Source organism: Zalophus californianus, chromosome 15 (genome assembly GCF_009762305.2).
Source record: "Zalophus californianus isolate mZalCal1 chromosome 15, mZalCal1.pri.v2, whole genome shotgun sequence".
Classification (NCBI taxonomy): Eukaryota; Metazoa; Chordata; class Mammalia; order Carnivora; family Otariidae; genus Zalophus; species Zalophus californianus.
In genome coordinates, this window is record NC_045609.1 from 55,871,585 (window position 1) to 55,888,853 (window position 17,269).

General features: G+C 41.0%; 2 protein-coding genes across 12 annotated transcripts in view; one reads left to right on the forward strand and one right to left on the reverse strand.

Moving 5' to 3' along the window:
- The window catches only part of ENTPD1 (ectonucleoside triphosphate diphosphohydrolase 1), a 133,415-nt gene extending 124,004 nt beyond the window's left edge, over positions 1-9,411 (forward strand). For 6 of the 9 annotated variants that reach the window (XM_027594527.2, XM_027594495.2, XM_027594535.2 and 3 more), the window contains 2 exons: positions 1,950-2,087; positions 4,182-7,309. In XM_027594527.2, the coding sequence (XP_027450328.1) occupies positions 1,950-2,087; positions 4,182-4,388 (345 nt within the window). In that variant the 3' untranslated portion in view covers positions 4,389-7,309. Of the gene's footprint in view, positions 1-1,949; positions 2,088-4,181; positions 7,310-8,188 lie in introns of those variants that run through there. The other 3 variants (XR_003519965.2, XR_003519966.2, XR_003519967.2) reach the window with 3 other exon arrangements.
- A 3,188-nt stretch (positions 9,412-12,599) lies between these two features.
- LOC113923847 overlaps positions 12,600-17,269 on the reverse strand; it is a 51,789-nt gene continuing 47,119 nt past the window's right edge. For 2 of the 3 annotated variants that reach the window (XM_027597023.2, XM_027597021.2), the window contains exon 9: positions 12,600-16,568. In XM_027597023.2, the coding sequence (XP_027452824.1) occupies positions 15,587-16,568 (982 nt within the window). In that variant the 3' untranslated portion in view covers positions 12,600-15,586. The remainder of the gene's footprint in view (positions 16,569-17,269) is intronic. The other variant, XM_027597022.2, reaches the window with a different exon arrangement.

Consider the following 17,269-nt stretch of genomic DNA (forward strand, 5'->3'; position numbering starts at 1 on the left):
AGACCAAAACGGCATTCCCCCAAGGGATAGGCCAGCTTTTAAGGACCTGTGGGTTGCAGCAGTTTCAAGTCTGGCCCGAGTGGATTCTTGGACTTTCATAGTGGTTTTTTGTTTGATGGGCCTGCTGAGACTACATCAAATAGGAGAAGTCTTTCCATGAAGGAAAAAAAGAGCGCAGTTACTGTAAGAAGGGGGTAGGATCTGGATAAGCACTGATGTTACACCGAGGTCTTGGGAAAATGTCCCATGCAGAGGAGTTGATCAAAGAGTAGTTCCTAGGACTGTGAGAAAAAGACAAGTTCCAGGTTGGGTCATTCAGAGAATTCCATCAGAGCAGGCCAAGGCAGGCTAGGTATGGACTTAGCCTTCCAGAGATTGGGGGCTGGCAGAAACCAAGTGGGAAACCGACCCCAGCCGGCAGGGCATTTAGAGATGGGGTGTTTCTTGGGAAGGGAGAGAAATCTGGGCAAAAGTGGGGTGGTGGTGTGGGTGGGCAGGTAGCCAGGAGGTCCTACATATAGGACATCTGGCCTGATTCTTAGTCCTTGATACATGCTTAACAAATGTTAGTTCTCTCTCTGCCCAGGGTGCCCAGGAGGGAATGCCTGTTTCAAGGGCTGAGGAATAGGGCAGCAGACAGCTCTGGGCTGAGCTAGAGATGTTCTGGCCTGTTGTTCTCTTACTGAGGGTCAGAGAGGAGCAGAACAAGCTGTGGGCATCTGGGCATATATTTAAACAGGAGGAGCGGTAAGGGTCAACAGGCAGCTTTCGTTTGGGAGTAGGATGAGCAAACACACGAAGGACTCAAGAAGACCCCTTTGCATGACTCATAAGCAAAAAAAGAGGTCAGGTAAGGGCTGAGGGCAGAAGGTGAGATGTTGGCACTGTTAGCAGTCCTGAGCAAAGTGCGTCCTAAACTGTGTTGTAGAGTTTCTCAAACATTACTGGGCATGTAATCACCTGGGGATCGCATTAAACAGCACATTCTGCATTGGTAGTTCTGGAGCGAGGACTAACAAGCTCCTGGGAGACCCCGACGCTGCTAGCCCAGGTGCTAACCTGAGTGCAAGGCTTTTTTTTTTTTTTAAGATTTTATTTATTTGAGACAGAAAGAGCATGAGTGGGGGTAGGGGCAGAGGGAGAGGGAGAAGCAGACTCCCCGCTGAGCAGGGAGCCCCATGTGGGGCTCCATCCCAGGACCCTGGGATCATGACGTGAGCCCAAGGCAGACACTTAACGACTGAGCCACCCAGGCGTCCCAGGAGTGGCAAGGCTTTTTATGACACTCTTTCCTTAACATGCGTCAGATGCACTAGTTCCTTCAGAGGCTCTGAACTCAGACTCTGGTCAAGAACACAGAAAAGTCAGGGGCACCTGGGTGGCTCAGTTGTTAAGCGTCTGCCTTCAGCTCAGGTCCTGGGATCGAGCCCCACGTCGGGCTCCCTGCTCAGCGGGGAGCCTGCTTCTCCCTCTCCCTCTGCCTGCCGCTCTGCCTACTTGTGCGCGCGCTCTGTCTCTCTGACAAATAAATAAAATCTTAAAAAGAGAACATAGAAAAGTCTATTAAACAGACTGATGGATTTCTTTCATGCAAGATTTTTCAGTTTTTAAAATGCTAACGTGATTGTGAAACGGAAGTTTCAGAAGGGGTGAAGCGGTATCCTGCAAGTCCGTGTTTTGGAAACTACTAGGTCACGGAAACCACTGTTTTCCTGGATCACTTAAGATCCCACAGAACCCAGTGGAGGAAAAGTTTCCTTAACAGACCCTAAACTATAGCCCTGTCGCCACTGAAGGAGTGTAGCCCCACTGCCAGGGCTCTCTGGAGAAGCCCACGCTCGCGCCTGGGTGAGCTGGGCCTCCCCTTGTCTTGATCAGCTCTAATGGCGAAGAGGGCCGTGAGGAGGTGCCCGTTTACACGAGTGAGATTTCCTTCCCTTCCCTTCCAGCTGAAGACCTCTTTTGGTGACGTGAAGGAGAAGTACCTGAGTGAATACTGCTTTTCTGGAGCCTACATCCTAACTCTCCTTCTGAGTGGCTATCATTTCACAGCTGATTCCTGGAAGAATATTCATTTCATGGGCAAGGTAATTTGGGTACTTGTCGGGTTGTGGGGAGATGGGGTGACGGAGGCAGCTTTGGGCTTGAAAGAGGTAGGAGTCAGCCTGATGTCCTGTTCTACCATTTCACCTCTAACCCCAAGCAGATATTTTGTGTCAAGCCTTCCTATGTTGAGGATATCCTGTCGAAGGAGAGCTACCTGCCTTCTCAGCCTCGCCTTTCTGCTCATGTAACAGTGACTAGTTCCTTATGAAACAGTGAAATATTTAACGTAACCGTATTTCAGTAGCCTCAATGATTCTGTTTGCTGACTTCAACATCCATCCCAAAGGCCCCTTCCATGATCTGGAACTGATTATTATGGCTTCTCATAAGGGCTGACGGCCTTGTTGGTTGTAGCTTCAAGGTTCACTAATCTGCAAGCTTAGCATAAAGGAGATGACTGACTGTGAGTGGGGGTCTTTGCTTAGAAGTCAGGTTTAGCGGGAGCCTTACACAAGCAACCTCACCGCGGTGCTTTGCCATAGCGCCACCTGCAGGCACCCAGGCGTAGAGAAACATTTACATTGACTGATGATCAACTACTGCTTGAAAAGTATCCAGAGCAGTGCTTCTCTGCCTTTTAAACCCATACCCACTAATGGCAAAAACAATTAACTCCCTTTATTAAATATGGTGACTTCAAGCAAAGCAAAATATTGAGGCAGAGGGCTGTAGCAGCCTAAAGGATACTATTTTCATTACACTCTTGTTGATATTGACTGCTAATCCAAATACTAATCTTTTCCTTGATTTAATCCTTAGTCTTCCTCTCATCACAATTTTTTTTTCTCTGAGGGATATGTCTATGTCAAATTTGCGAGTGATTTACATTCTTTGGACTTCAGTGAATGATCTAGTATTTCTAAACCATAGGTGGTAACTCCTCTAACTCTGGAGCTTTCCTTGATACAGGCCGTCAGATAAGGTTCCTGCCCCCTCTAAAGGGAAGCGGACCTTTCACAAATTATTAATTCCCGGTCCTGGTAAGGGTTAAAGGGAGAGGGGCATTTCCACACAGAAACTGGTTGGAATGTCAATTGGCACAATCTTTGGAGACTGTTTTGGCAATATATGCTAAAAGCCTTAGAATATGAATGTCATTTTATCCAGTTACTTCATTCCTAGGATTTATAAATAATTGGATAAAGTGAGTAAAAGTAAACATAGAAGGCAGTTCATGCAGTGATGATCTTTTGAGACAGGGGTTGATGTTTAGAGAGGTATTGTTAAGTGAATAATCCTACATATAACGTGCACAGAGAAGACTGGAAGGATGTGTCGCAAGAAGATAATAGCAGTGACTTCTGTCCGAGTGGCGAAATGTAGCTGGTTTTTATTTTCTTTTTGAGGATTATCTGTATGTCCTGATTTTTCTACCATGACCATGCACAACTCATATAATAAAAACATTTTCAAAATTATTTATTATTCACAGACTATCTACATTCTAATATGTTTGGAGGTGACTGGAAAATACTCCTAGGAAGATGGCAGGGCCAGAGCATGTCTTATCATTTAGGAAGAATCCTTTCTCAAACATGTGTACAGTCTTCCAACTTCCATAACATAACACTGACTTGCTGGGATTATTTCCCAGTCTTCCCTCATTGAATCATAAAGACATCCTGGTTACATAAGGATGAGATTCCTGGGCCTGACGTAGACGTAAGAGACCAGGGACAATCATTATTCTCTTATCCTTTGCCTGCTTTCTGTCACCACCCTGCCTTCTACGCTTTTCCCTCCACATTTACTCTAACAACCAAAGAGGAATGCAAATCTCCAAAGGCTGTTCGAAGTAAGTTCTACTAGGCAGAGGCAGGAGACTTGGGCAGTTATTTACCAAATTCCTCTGAATTTCAGGAATAGAGCAGTGAGACTCCAAACTCTCCCTCATCACTCGCTTGTGCTCCATTTTCCCCACAACCATATTCCCAGCTTAGAATGTAGAAGTAATGCAGTTAGAGAACTGAACGTGGTGCTCTCCACCTCCTGTTGCTCAGTGTTATGGATGCGATTGCATGAAAGCTCATTTCATCTTCAAACCAGAAACAACAGCCTCTCCCCACTGTTTGCAGATCCAGAGCAGCAATGTCGGGTGGACTCTGGGCTACATGCTGAACCTGACCAACATGATCCCAGCTGAGCAGCCGTTGTCCACACCTCTCTCCCACTCCACCTATGTCTTCCTCATGGTCCTCTTCTCCCTGATCCTGGTTGCAGTGGCCATTGTTGGTTTGTTTATCTTTCACAAGCCTTCATATTTCTGGAAAGACATGGTATAGCAGGAGCAGCTGAAATCTGCTGGCTAGAGTGAGAAAAAAACTTGCCCATGGAGCACTTTCCTCCACAGTGGTGTACAAGATCATCCTTCCTTGCTCACCAAGGCCAGTCTTGACCAGCATGAAGCTTCCATGGCTTTTGCTGAAGCCTTTCCATGGAAGGTATTCACCACCTTCTGCCTCAAGGACTACCCAGAAGACATCGTCTCTTTTGTGAGTCCTCAACTCCCCGTTTCTCTTTTGTACTCTGTGCTTGTGTAGGTCTTAAAGACCTGTTACTTTTCATGATCTCTGCTTTATAAAAAAACAACCATGACTTTGTCCCGAAGAACTCAGAGTCCTGAGTCCTGCACTGGCAAGTTGTGCTGCCTAAAAGATCTCAGGAACTGGTTCAGTTGTACTTAGACCCTTTCTTTCTCCTATTGCCCATTTATTAAGAATGCCATACAATGCCATTGGAGAAGGCAGACACACATCTCATTCCCATCCTGCTGTTTGCACAGGAGTATTTTCTAGACTAGACAAATATGTGCTAGGGCCAAAGAGTCTTGCAAGGGAACTTATGTGCTTGTATCGTTTATACGATACTCAATCCAATCCAAAACAGGGATGTGGATTAGTTATATATTCCTCAGTGGTGCCAAAATGCTATGGAGTGGGACACCCCCCCCCTCAGACCAGAGATTTTTTTTTAAAGCTAATGTAACATATAGGCATTCAGCTATCAGGGCATACTACATGGTAGGTATACATGTCAGGAAGAAAAATACAATTACAATGAAGAGTTTGGAAAATGCATCCTTCAGTGCATCTATTGGGGTTTTATTTTTATTGTAGTCATACATATATAACATAAAGTCCACCATTTTAATGTGTACAATTCAGCCACCTTTCGCATCTTCGCAGTGTTATGCAACCATCACGACCGTCTAATTCTGGAATATTTTCCCCACCAAGAAATTAGCTGGAGGCAAGACCATCCCTGGGTAGTTTCAAACCACCAAACTTCCAGTTAACAGCCAAATATGCTCATCAGTTGTACCACAAAGATGCCCCTTGAGTTTTAAAGCCATGCCATATCTTTTTGTCCCAGGGTTTAATGTAGTGGGAGAGCTACAACACGCCTTTCCACTGTCATGGTATTTGCTCATCAAAGTGTGCCGGGAACCAGATCTGAAAGTGTGCTTGCCACCCCTGTCGCACAAGTATGGGCTCTATTTACTTATTCCATGGACTATTTGGTGGGAGAAGCAGCAGCTATGGACCTTGTCACAGAAACATGAAGAGACCCTATACTGTCTTCCTTTAATGATTGCTGTGAGCAGGTGGAGTGGTGATGTGTCACTCCAAAGTTGTCCCAAGCTCCCCATCTCTGGATCTGGGGACAGACTGCTGAGCTGATTGATGTAGGGTGGGACTGGGGTGAGGAAAGAAAAGCTTTCCCACGAACTGGAAGCCAAATGTCCTAACACTCTTGAATAACCAAGTCATTTTTTACAATATCAAGGTGAATACAAGCTTATAAAGCTGTGGGCAGGAAGTTTTTCTTTTCTGCTACTCACAGTTGAACTTGTTGTACTTGGATTAGGAACCCAAAGCCAAGTTTGAACATGTTTAAACTCTTTCTGCTAGTGCTAGTGGTTATATTGTTACACTTAGTATTTATTGAGCATTTGTTGTGTCCCGTGCTCTGTGCTCAAGTGCATTACATTCATTTTCTCATTTAATCCTCACAACAGTCTGAAGGGAGCTACTACCCTTCCCACTTCATAGAACCAGAAACTGAGGCTCAGAGAGGTTAATTCACTTGCCCAAGTCGCTGACCTGAAAGCCTGCAATGCACTTAACCATTATTTTCTTTCCCAAATATACTAGACTGTCTCCTTGTAACTTCTAAGCACACACTTAACTCTGTATGAATACAGGCCATGAGAGAGAGGGAAGTAGACAGATGACCTGTTCCCTGATGGACTTAGTGATTTAATATTGCTTTAAGTCCACAAAGGCTGTCATGGCAACACTGATATTCTGTTCACATACTATGGTAACGTACATGGAGTATGATGCTAATCAAGGATTTCCCCATATTCCTGGCTTCTTAATTATAATGCTTGCTCCCTGCACAGCAATTCTGCATCAAATAAAAATGAAAATAAAAGGTCATAAAATAGAGCCAACGGCAGCTTCCTTCTTCCTTATGCCTACGTATACAAAGCACTGTCATGCACATTCTCTATTCTAATAAAACCCCATGAGGGTGTAAGTACTATTTCCATTTTATGAATGAGGGTCACACAAACTAATAGATGATAGAGTAGATATGCAAATTCATGTCTTTTGCCCCAAGTTTATTGTTTTGTCTTTTCTAAACACTGCCCCTCAGGAAGTTAGAATTAGAATTCACCAGTTTCCTTCAATAAACTGAAACCTTTTCTTATTCCATTTTTGTCTTGCAGCCTGGGTCCAAAAAAAAAAAATCCATTAAGGTATTTGGGAGTCAAATTCCACTTGTTTTAAGTCTCAACTCATGGAGATGATCAGCTGGCACAACCTAATCTCATTTCCTTTGGAGGGAAATATGGTTTTGTGTCAGATTCAGGAATCTGCTTTCAGCCATTCTAGATGAGAAGGGCCAAATAAAATGGGTCACTGTCAACTGATTTTAATATTGAATTGGCCACTGGTTATAAATGATTACCATTCCTTCCCAGCCATTCACCTAAACTTGGTTCTACCATTCCTTTAGAAGGTGGGTAACTTTTTTCTATGAACCCATAAGGGGAAAACATCAGAAATGGTTACTTCTGTAGACAAAAGAATGAAGTTACTTGAGTAGGCTGTGTATGTGTGTGTGTGTGTGTGTGTGTGTGTGAGAGAGAGAGAGAGAGAGAGAGAATTTTCACTTTACCCAATTCTTAATAAGAAATATAAAATGTAATATAAATAAAAGTTTTTAAAAGTACTTCATTCTGGGGCGTCTGGGTGGCTCAGTCGGTTAAGCATCTGCCTTTGGCTCAGGTCATGATCTCAGGGTCCTGGGATCAGCAGGGAGTCTGCTTCTCCCTCTCCCTGTGCCCCACCCCACCCCACTCGTGCTCACGCTCTCTCTCTCACTCACTCTTTAAATAAAATCTTAAAAAAAAGTATACTTCATTCTAATGTTGTATCAGTCAACAAGTAAAAGAAGGTGCAATCAAACCAGAGAACTAAGAAGAGTTTAAGAAAGTGACTATATCTGGGACACCCGGGTAGCTCAGTCGGTTAAGCGGCTGCCTTCAGCTCAGGTCATGATCCCAGGGTCCTGGGATCGAGCCCTGCATCAGGTTCCCTGCTCAGCTGGGGGCCTGCTTCTCCCTTTCCCTCTGCCTGCCACTCTGCCTACTTGTGCTATCTCTCTGTCAAATAAATAAAAAATATCTTTAAAAAAAAGTGAGTATATCCAAGGTATTATCATTTCAACATGTAGTTTACATAAAAACTATTAATATTTGCTTTTCATATTAAGTTTTGAAAGCTGTTGCATATATTGCAGTTACAGCACATCTTAATCAGGACTAGCTACACTGCAAGTGATGGAGAGCCATGTATGACTAGTCACTACTACATTGGACAGCATGTGTCTAAAAATACATTCAAAGCTAAAAAGACAGGCAATATTTTGTCTTTCTATTGAGGGGAAATTAAAAAAAAACAGCTATAGATACTGTAACATCTTGCTATTATTTATTATATATGAAGTTAAAATATTCTTAGACATTATTCTTCTTTAAGATCTCAGCTCTGAATTTCACTTTACTCCTCAGATTTTGTTGCCTTTTTTGTGAAGGCAGAGATGCCTGTTATTCAGGCCAAGACGCCTGCTGAAAGACCTTTGGAAAATGCAATCTGGATTCAAAGATGATACAAGATAATTTTGATGATTATATTCTATAGTCAAATTGTAAATTTGAATATTAAAATAAATGTTTCTTAATAGCTCACAAAGATTACCATATTGTTATATTAAAATTACTATTAAAATATATTCTCATTTATTGTCAGTTTGAAAGATGAGCTGAATTTCACCCAGACTGGTCTGGTCCCTCTCTGATTCAGATTCTAATAGTTGCTATCTTGTTAGAATAGGACAGTTGCTTATGGTTAGTTGTGCTCACTAACCATATTTCTTTTCAGTTTGTGTGAGTTTTATCTTTTAAACTTATTATAATAACCTTAGAGTTTCAGTGGCTTACCACAATCAACTTTTTCGTGTTCATGGATCTGCATCAGCTGGGTAGTGCTCCTTCAGGCAGTAGGTGTGGTTCAGGCCTGCTCCTGTATCTTGTATCTCTTACAAAAAACGAATGGCAAGGACACCAGAGAGGAAGATGGAACAGGATGCCTCTAACAGCCTTGGCCAGGACAGGCCCCTGTCACTCTCATCTACATTCTACTGACCAAAATAAGTCATATGAACAAGCCCAACAATTAGCAAGTTGGAGAAATACTGGAAGGAGTGGCTAGGTCATATGGCAAAGGACATGGATGACTCATTCTAATACAGAAGAGGAGTGAAACAATGGGCACAGTGATTGAACCTACCACAGTGTCTCATTAACTAAAACATAAAGGGTGTTTTCTATCAATTACAGTCCACTTATCTTGCCAAGGAATATTCTTTTTTAAAAATGTCATTACTTCCAAGATGCCATCAGTCTTCAACTTCTTTCCACAGCCTTCATCAGGATGCTGTAGCAGCTCGCAAATTAGCCTCATATTCTAAAAAAGCCTCTCTATTCTGGATTTCCTAAGAGAACATAGATCTGTTTAAATTATTTTATGTGTTTAGGACAATGTGTAGTTAACTACCCAAGTTTTTATGTGTACATGAATCTAATACAACTGAGTACATTTGGTTTTATCACAGGGAGAATGGATTTTTTAATGGGGGAAGGAGTATCTCCATGAACCTTCTCTAGGAAAGTGGTATTTAAGACTGTACATGTGATAGAAGCATTGCTATGCCTTTTGCGTTTATCTATTTTAAATAAATGTCTAAATTTAAATTGATACAGTGATGGCATCACCCTCATCAACACCTGAGTTGACTTTTTGTTTTTATATCCCTGTTGAATGTATAGTGAATAGCAAAGCTCACCAGAGAACACGGATCAATGACAAATGAGATACGGTCACCTAAGAAACAGCCTCACTCCTTATAATGAAGTTCTAAGAAGAAAGGCGAGGCAACCCTGGGAGCTAGATGGGGAACACTGTGTATTTAGAATGACCAAAACCAAACTCTATTTTTCCTCTTAAACCTGCCCCGCCTTAACGACACCACTGTGTCAAGTAACCAGGACTTCATCAACTTCATCAATAGCACCTGTGTATTTTGCCTTTGCAACAGTTTTCATTTTGATTCCCCTTTCCAGTCTTATCATTATCACCCCAATAAGACCTGCCACCAGGAATGGTGGTTTTGTCTCCAATCTATTAATGCCAGAATAAGCTTTATAAAAAACGGGCTTTAGGGCACCTGGGTGGCTCCCAGTCCATTAAACATCCAATTCTTAATTTCGGCTCAGGTCATGATCCCAGGGTTGTGAGATGGAGCCCCTGCATCAGGCTCCATGCTCAGTGCAGAGTCTGCTTGTCCCTCTCCCTCTGCTCTCTCTCAAATAAATAAATAAAATCTTAAAAAAAAAATGCAGGCTTTATCACATTGCCCCCTAACTAAAATTACCAGTGGCTTTCCATTGCCTACAAAATAAGGTCAAACTTTCCAAGAGACATTTAAGTTTGTTTTTTTTTAAGATTTTATTTATCCATTCATGAGAGACAGAGGGAGAGAGAGAGAGAGAAGCAGAGGGAGAAGCAGGCTCCCCGCTGAGCAGAGAGCCCGATGCGGGACTCGATCCCAGGACCCTGGGATCATGACCTGAGCCGAAGGCAGACGCTTAACCATCTGAGCCACCCAGGTGCCCAACATTTAAGCATTTTGAGCCATGCCTGTAAAGCTCTCTCCAGGCTTCATCCCACTCCACCCCTCTGATGTTACCTACACTCCAGACAGGGTAGACTGCTTCTTCACCCAACACTGTTCAGGTTATTTGCTCAACTTAGAACACCTTTGCCCTACTCTACCTCAGCTCAAATGCCTGTAGTGAAGCCTTGTTCACACCTCCAAGTCAGAATAAACTGCTGCTTCCCTGTGCTATTGCAGCCCTTGGCCTAGGCCTGCATTAGACCTCAGACCCTTCTCTTCCATGTCTGGCTTAAGATCCTCAGAGAAAGGTAAGTGACTTATTTCTTTCTGAAAAGTTGGCCTCATGGGGTATTTTAGCAGGAACTAAGGTAATAGTCCTAGTTAATCTCCCTCTCCACTGCAGGAAGGCTGGTCCATACCACTATTTCTACTTTGGTGTACTTATTTCATTATCTCTTGACATGACCTATATCTTCCTCCAGCTCTTCAGGACCAGCTCAAATCCTGGGTCCTCAATGATACCTCCTTGCATTACCTACATTGAATGTTTCCTTCTTGGACCATGCATTAATTTCTGTATAGTTCACCACACAGCACTTGATCACACATATTATTTAATTAGAATTTTAAGGATAAGAATCTACCTTAAAAGGTCATGCTTATCAGAGCACCCGGGTGGCTCAGTGGGTTAAGTATATGCCTTCGGCGCAGATCATGATCTCAGGGTCCTGGGATTGAGCCCTGCATCGGGCTCCCTGCTCAGCGGAAAGCCTGCTTCTCCCTCTCCCACCCCCCCTGCTTGTGTTCCTGCTCTCGCTCTCTCTCTCAAATAAGTAAAATCTTTTAAAAAATGGTCATGCTTATCAAAATTTAATGTGTATGTAACTCACCTAGGAATCTTGTTGAAACAGAAATTAATTTTAATTAATAAAAAATGATTCAGTAGGTCTGGGGTGAGGCTGAGGATCCCCATTCCCAACAGGCGGCCTGGTAATGCCAGTGCTGCTGTCCAGGCACACTTTGAGTATCAAAGGCCTAGATTACTTAAGCATCCCATGGAGTTCCTTCCACTGGCTCTCAGGTAAGTGGTCATCTTCCGCCTGACTGCCATATGTCATTTGGCAGCCTGTTCCAGTGGCCAGCTCAGGGGCAATTTACAAAGCTTCCTCTTTCCTCTTTCTCTTACACATCATTCCTCAAGGGTTTCTTTTTTTGTCAGTTTTCTGTGCCTCAGGAGATTTCTGTCTACCTTTAGGGAGCCACTGCCTAGCACTCAGTGACGATCTGGTGGGCCTTGCAGGGATTTCTCCCAGCTCTTCTGCCAGGGTATTACCCCTGTGCTTTTGGTAGAAATCCATGGGAAAGAGCTGGTAGGTGATCCATAATGCAAGCCTACGTGGAAACTTTAAAAATTCTATGAAGCTCAGGTGGTTTCTTATTCTATCTATGATGGATTTTTCCTTCTCCTGTCACTACCAGGGATAAAAGAGTTATTGACTTAAAAATTTAGTTCTGATGGGTTTTTGAACTCTATGATTTTGTAGCTTAACCAACTAGGTGGAAGCTCTAATCTCTTGCTATACGCATACAAAAAGTACTTATAAAAGGAATAAAAAAAATCATAAGGAAATTATGTTTTATAGTTTGCAACCAGAAATGCAATTCATTAGCATATATAACTAAAAATAGAGCTTCAATAAATCTGAAAAAGCAATAATTATATATATTCCACATTATAGTTTCCTTATATTTATACTCTTACAAAAAATTGAAAGATGTAGATGGCTAATTTTGTAATAACATAGGTTGCCTTTTGACATGCAACTTATTATGAAATTATTTTTGGCCCAGTAATAATGCAAAGGGGGCAAATATAGATAAGTGGTGGGCAGTATTTAAAGTGAACTACTCAGCACCATTTGCAGTTTTTTCTAAAGCTAAGTCATAATGCTCTACAGCTCTGCAATTGACAGGCATACTATAATTATAAGCAGTAGCTTAAAAATATGACCTCTTGTGCTGTTCCGTATCTCTTGGATATCTGCCTCTACAATAGTCAATTGAATCATGTTCTTGGAATACACATGAAGATGGAAGTTCCTGTGAAGAATGTGCTCTGTCTCCTGCAGTTAAATCCATGTGAAGAATGTGTTCTTCGATCATCTTCTGGATATACCAGTCTAATAATATAACAAAGTTATTTTTAATTTTTTATTATTAGTTTTCAAACATAAACAACAGTAGGATAATACACATCCATGTGCCCATTACAGAACTTCATTCAACTCTTGTCATCACTTTGCCAGTGTTGAGAAACAAGTGTTAATTATAATCACAGAACAGGATTCAAACTTTATGGGGGACACTGTGCTAAAAGAAGTGAGTGTACCCTTTTACCAATAGTCAAATGGTGAAGGGGGGCAGAATCCCTGCATGATGCAACACGGTAAAAGTAAACAGAGGGCTCCGGTCCTTAAATGCATGAAAGAATGCACCTCACATGAAAGGAGGTAGGCCCCTCTTCACCCTGCAGAGAGAATTAGGACCACAGCAGCTATATTTGCCTGTTCCTTTTTATATTATGAAGTTAGAGAGATTAGCAGAATCATTTGGGTGTAGCAGCAAATCAGTGGGTTATGTAACTTATAGTCTCTTTTAGAATATTTCTCTGACACTGAGAACCTGAAAGCTAATGACTCACCTGTTTTAAATTGTTGTTTTGCTTTTCATATGTTTAAACCTAAAATCTTTCAATTAACCTCTACTAAAATATACATTTGTGGGATAATTCTAGCATTTTTAATGTAAATATTTGATAGTGTTTGTAAAGAACTCTTATTTTTTTCCTACTACAGTCCCTTCTTCTCCAAGTTGCTAATATACTATGTTATACTTGGGCCTGTCAGTAGTGGGTAAGTGGAAAGAAGAGGGCAGGTGGAATCTTGTCTTGGCTGTCATCTGCCCCTTTTTCCCCTCAAATCAAGGTCTCTTTTGGTCTATCTCAATTTTCCCTTTAGGTCTCTCCATTTGATCAGAATACCTTCGAGCCATTTTAATCCTGTTAACAGCTGAAGAAGTTAGGAAACTAAGAAAAACTATGTAATTTAAAACAAAAACTCCAATTGGATTTCTGTTGAGTAGTTTAACATAAATCAGTATGGAATATCCTTTTATACTGAAACTTATATTCTTTCACAGAGGATGCTTATAATCCTGACCCCAACTTTGGTACTAAGTGACAAGATGGGAAAAAAAAGTAAGCCTAACAAAGGCCTTTTCTTTTACATGCCCTCTTTTGAATACTATAATCCTCCTAACCCATCATCAGTATTAGAGAAGCTATCCTAAGGGGAGTGAGAGATTTCTATCGACCAATCTTGTCTTTTATCTTGTCCAGTGGAAGACAGTGGGCTGGGGTTAGGTATAGACTGATAATCATGGAATAGAGCAAAGTTATTATAAAGGAAATGAAACAAATTTTTAGCTTAGCTGGTAGTCACTGGTAACCGTGCAGATGAACTGATTAACTGGTTTTGCAACCCCCAAACCACAAGGGAGACAGTGACAGTCATTTCCAGAGGCAGTGGCCAGGATGTGCAGAGGTGGTATATAAACTCTGCATATATGTGGCTTCATGAAATGCGTGTTTTCTAACGTGTTTACATATCACTGGTAGCAATCAGGGATAGGACTGAAAAGGATGGTTTCGCGGCTAAATCAGCATTTCCTCAGGCTCTGTGACGTGAGGAAAGTGAGGAAGGCAGGAGAGAAAAAAAGAAAAATTTCTAAAGAAAACCAGGATAGCCCACAGCCCACAGGTGGAAATTCACATCTCTCCAGGTACATGTAGAATAATGTTGTACAATTGGAGGAAACATTCTGAATTGAAAGGGCAGGCACATAATTTTCTAGTCTTCATCTCCTTTCTCAAACCTTTCCCCTTTTCTACGGCCTTATTCTCCATCCCAGCACACTGCTCTCTTTTCCTGGCTTGGCTTTTTATTTCTATCCCTTTTTCTCGCTTTCTTATCTTGTTCTTTCCCTTTCGGATGTCAGGCTCCCCGTCTCTCCTTCCTGCCTTGTGCTTCAGGGTCACTGTGCTCCCTGCTCTCCTGACGACGCTCCCATCTAACGGCACCAAGAGACGATTACTGCGTGGCAGAGAGAGGACTACTGGTGCATGTATATGAAAAAATACTTTGTAGCAAACAAAGACAAACCAAAAAACAGAACAAACTGATGGTTACCAGAGGGGAGGTGGGTAGGGTACGGGTGAAATCGGTGATGGGGATTAAAAGTACTAAACTTAAACCTGATGAGCAGGTTAAGAGTAATATACAGGAATATAGAGAATTATATATTCCTGTATATTGTATATTCCTGTATATTACTCAGTATATTACAAGAGGAAACAGATTTCAATAACAAGATACATGGAACAAGACCGAGACCATTTCATGATCACCAGCCTCACAGTGGTGAGGGTAATATACTGAGTAATATAGAGAATTGCTGAATCACTTTATTGTACACCTGAAACTAATTTAACACTGTATGTTAACCATACTAGAATTAAAATTAAAGAAAAAATAATTTGTAGCACATCTAAAAGGAATACAGTTGACCCTTGAACAATCTGGAGGTTAGGGGCGCTGATCCCTGTGTAGTCGAAAATGCACGTGTAACTTCTGACTTCCCCAAAACTTAACTACTAACAGCCTACTGTTTACCAGAAGCCTTACTGGTAACATAAACAGTTGATTAACATGTGGTCTTATGCTATATGTGTTATATACTGTGTTCTTACGATAAGCTAGAGAAAAGAAAATGTTATTCAAAATCGTAAGAGAAAATACATTTACAGTATTATACCATAAAACATCCACATATAAGTGAACCCACACAGTTTAAACCCATGTTTAAAAATCCTTATCTAAAAGTCATGGTATTTCTGTGAAAAATCTGTTTTTTTACTACCAGCTTACAGTGAAGGGTTAAACCATTTAAATCTAATTTGTATATTTACTGCAATCTTGGGAAATAAAGGTAAATTTATAATTCACAGCATCAGAAATAAACCTTGATTATAAACTGAATCTATAAAAGAATAAATCTGAATTTTAGCTTTGGGTGACAATTTATACCACTTTTATACAAATACCTAATTTGAAAGAAGTCTGAGTGTTTTGTTGGAGTAAAAAGTACTGTTCCTTACTGTGCAAAATAAAATGACTCACTTATCTAAATGCCAATCAGGATTTATATTATTAGGAAGTGGGGAGTCCTGAAAAGATTGTGGCCTTTGCAAGGATGTTTCCTGTTCAAAATCCAAGTCTTCCAATAGAATCTGTTCTTGTGGATCATGAGGTGGGTGATTACAGGAAGATATTTGCCATGGTCCTGTTCCACTGTTGAAATCAAAATTACTTAATTGCCTTTGTTTCTGAAACTTTGGAAAAGGTGGTAGTCTTTGTCCATGACCTCTATTAACATATTTTTTCAATGACATTTTCTCTGAGAAATCATTGTTGGAATGATCATGTAGAGATCCTCGTGTGTGCGCTGATACTTCATCAGTATATTCTAAATCTTCCAAATTCATTTCATCATGAAAATAGTCCTGGTGGGAAGGTTTTTGCCTTTGAAAACCACCACTTCTGTTGAGAAAATGAGAACTTTGTACAAGTAACTGGTCCTGAAAATCACCATGAAGTGGGTACTCACAGTGGTTATAGAAAGGTCGTCGTTTTTGTCCCCAGCTTCTGTTAATAAAACCAAAATCTTTTGATGGAAATGGTTCGCGACAGTTACTATAGGCCTGATATCTCTGAATGGAATGTCTCCTTTGTCCACCAACTTTGCTAACAAAATCAAAATCATCTCCAGCATCTGGTTCATGGCAGTCACTGTGAGGCTGGTGATCATGAAATGGTCTTGGTCTTGTTCCATGTATCTTGTTACTGAAATCAGTTTCCTCTTGGAAGACATCATAACACTGGTGATTAGCAAAGAATGAACATCTTGGTCCTGGTCCTTTGTTACCCAAATCCCAATTTCTCAGGTGTCTCTTTTCTGGCATGCTGTCACTACACTGGTGTTTATAAAAATCCCCATGCTTCTGGGCAGGTCCATTGTTGACATAATCATAATCCTTTATCTGTACATCATTTCGAGGGTGCTGGTCATTAAGAAGCCTTGACCTTTTCCCAGTCCTGCTGGGGGGAAAATATGCTATAAATCCTAAGTATTTGAACAATAAAGGATAAAATGCTATGCCATTAGCAAAATCTCCCTTTGTTCAGTTCAACAGGACATAAATTGTTGTGATGTCCCCTGAACTGAATTGTGCCACATTTTCATTTTTCTCCTTTGTTTGTGCTTATGAGCCCCAAACTCTCTCCTGCAACTATTAACTTGTAAATTTCCAAACAAAAGTGTGTTGGTACTAAAGAGTAATTTTTTCCCCTAAAAACTACAGCACAACTCATTTCACAGCACCTTTTCATTTAGAGGAATGTTATAACCAGATCACTTTTATCATAATCTGTCTGAAGGGTTAAACAAGTAATCTTACAAATATGGCTGATGACATGCTGGATTATTGTACTGACTTCATGTCAGAAGAAGTAAAAAACATATATTGATTTTTATGTAATTACTCCTAAAAACTATTAATGGAGTTTATAATATAAAATAATGTGGTATAAATAATACATTTTGGCTACTTCCAGCTTTTTACTTTTATAAATAAAGCTGCTATGAGCATTCATGTTACTTCTGTGTGAACAAGTTTTCAGTTCTCTGGGATAAATGCTCGAGTGCAAATGCTGGGTTGTATGCTAAATCCATTTTTAGTTTCATAAGGAACTGCCAAACTTCTATAACATAAAAAACACACCAATTTGAAAGAGTTGAA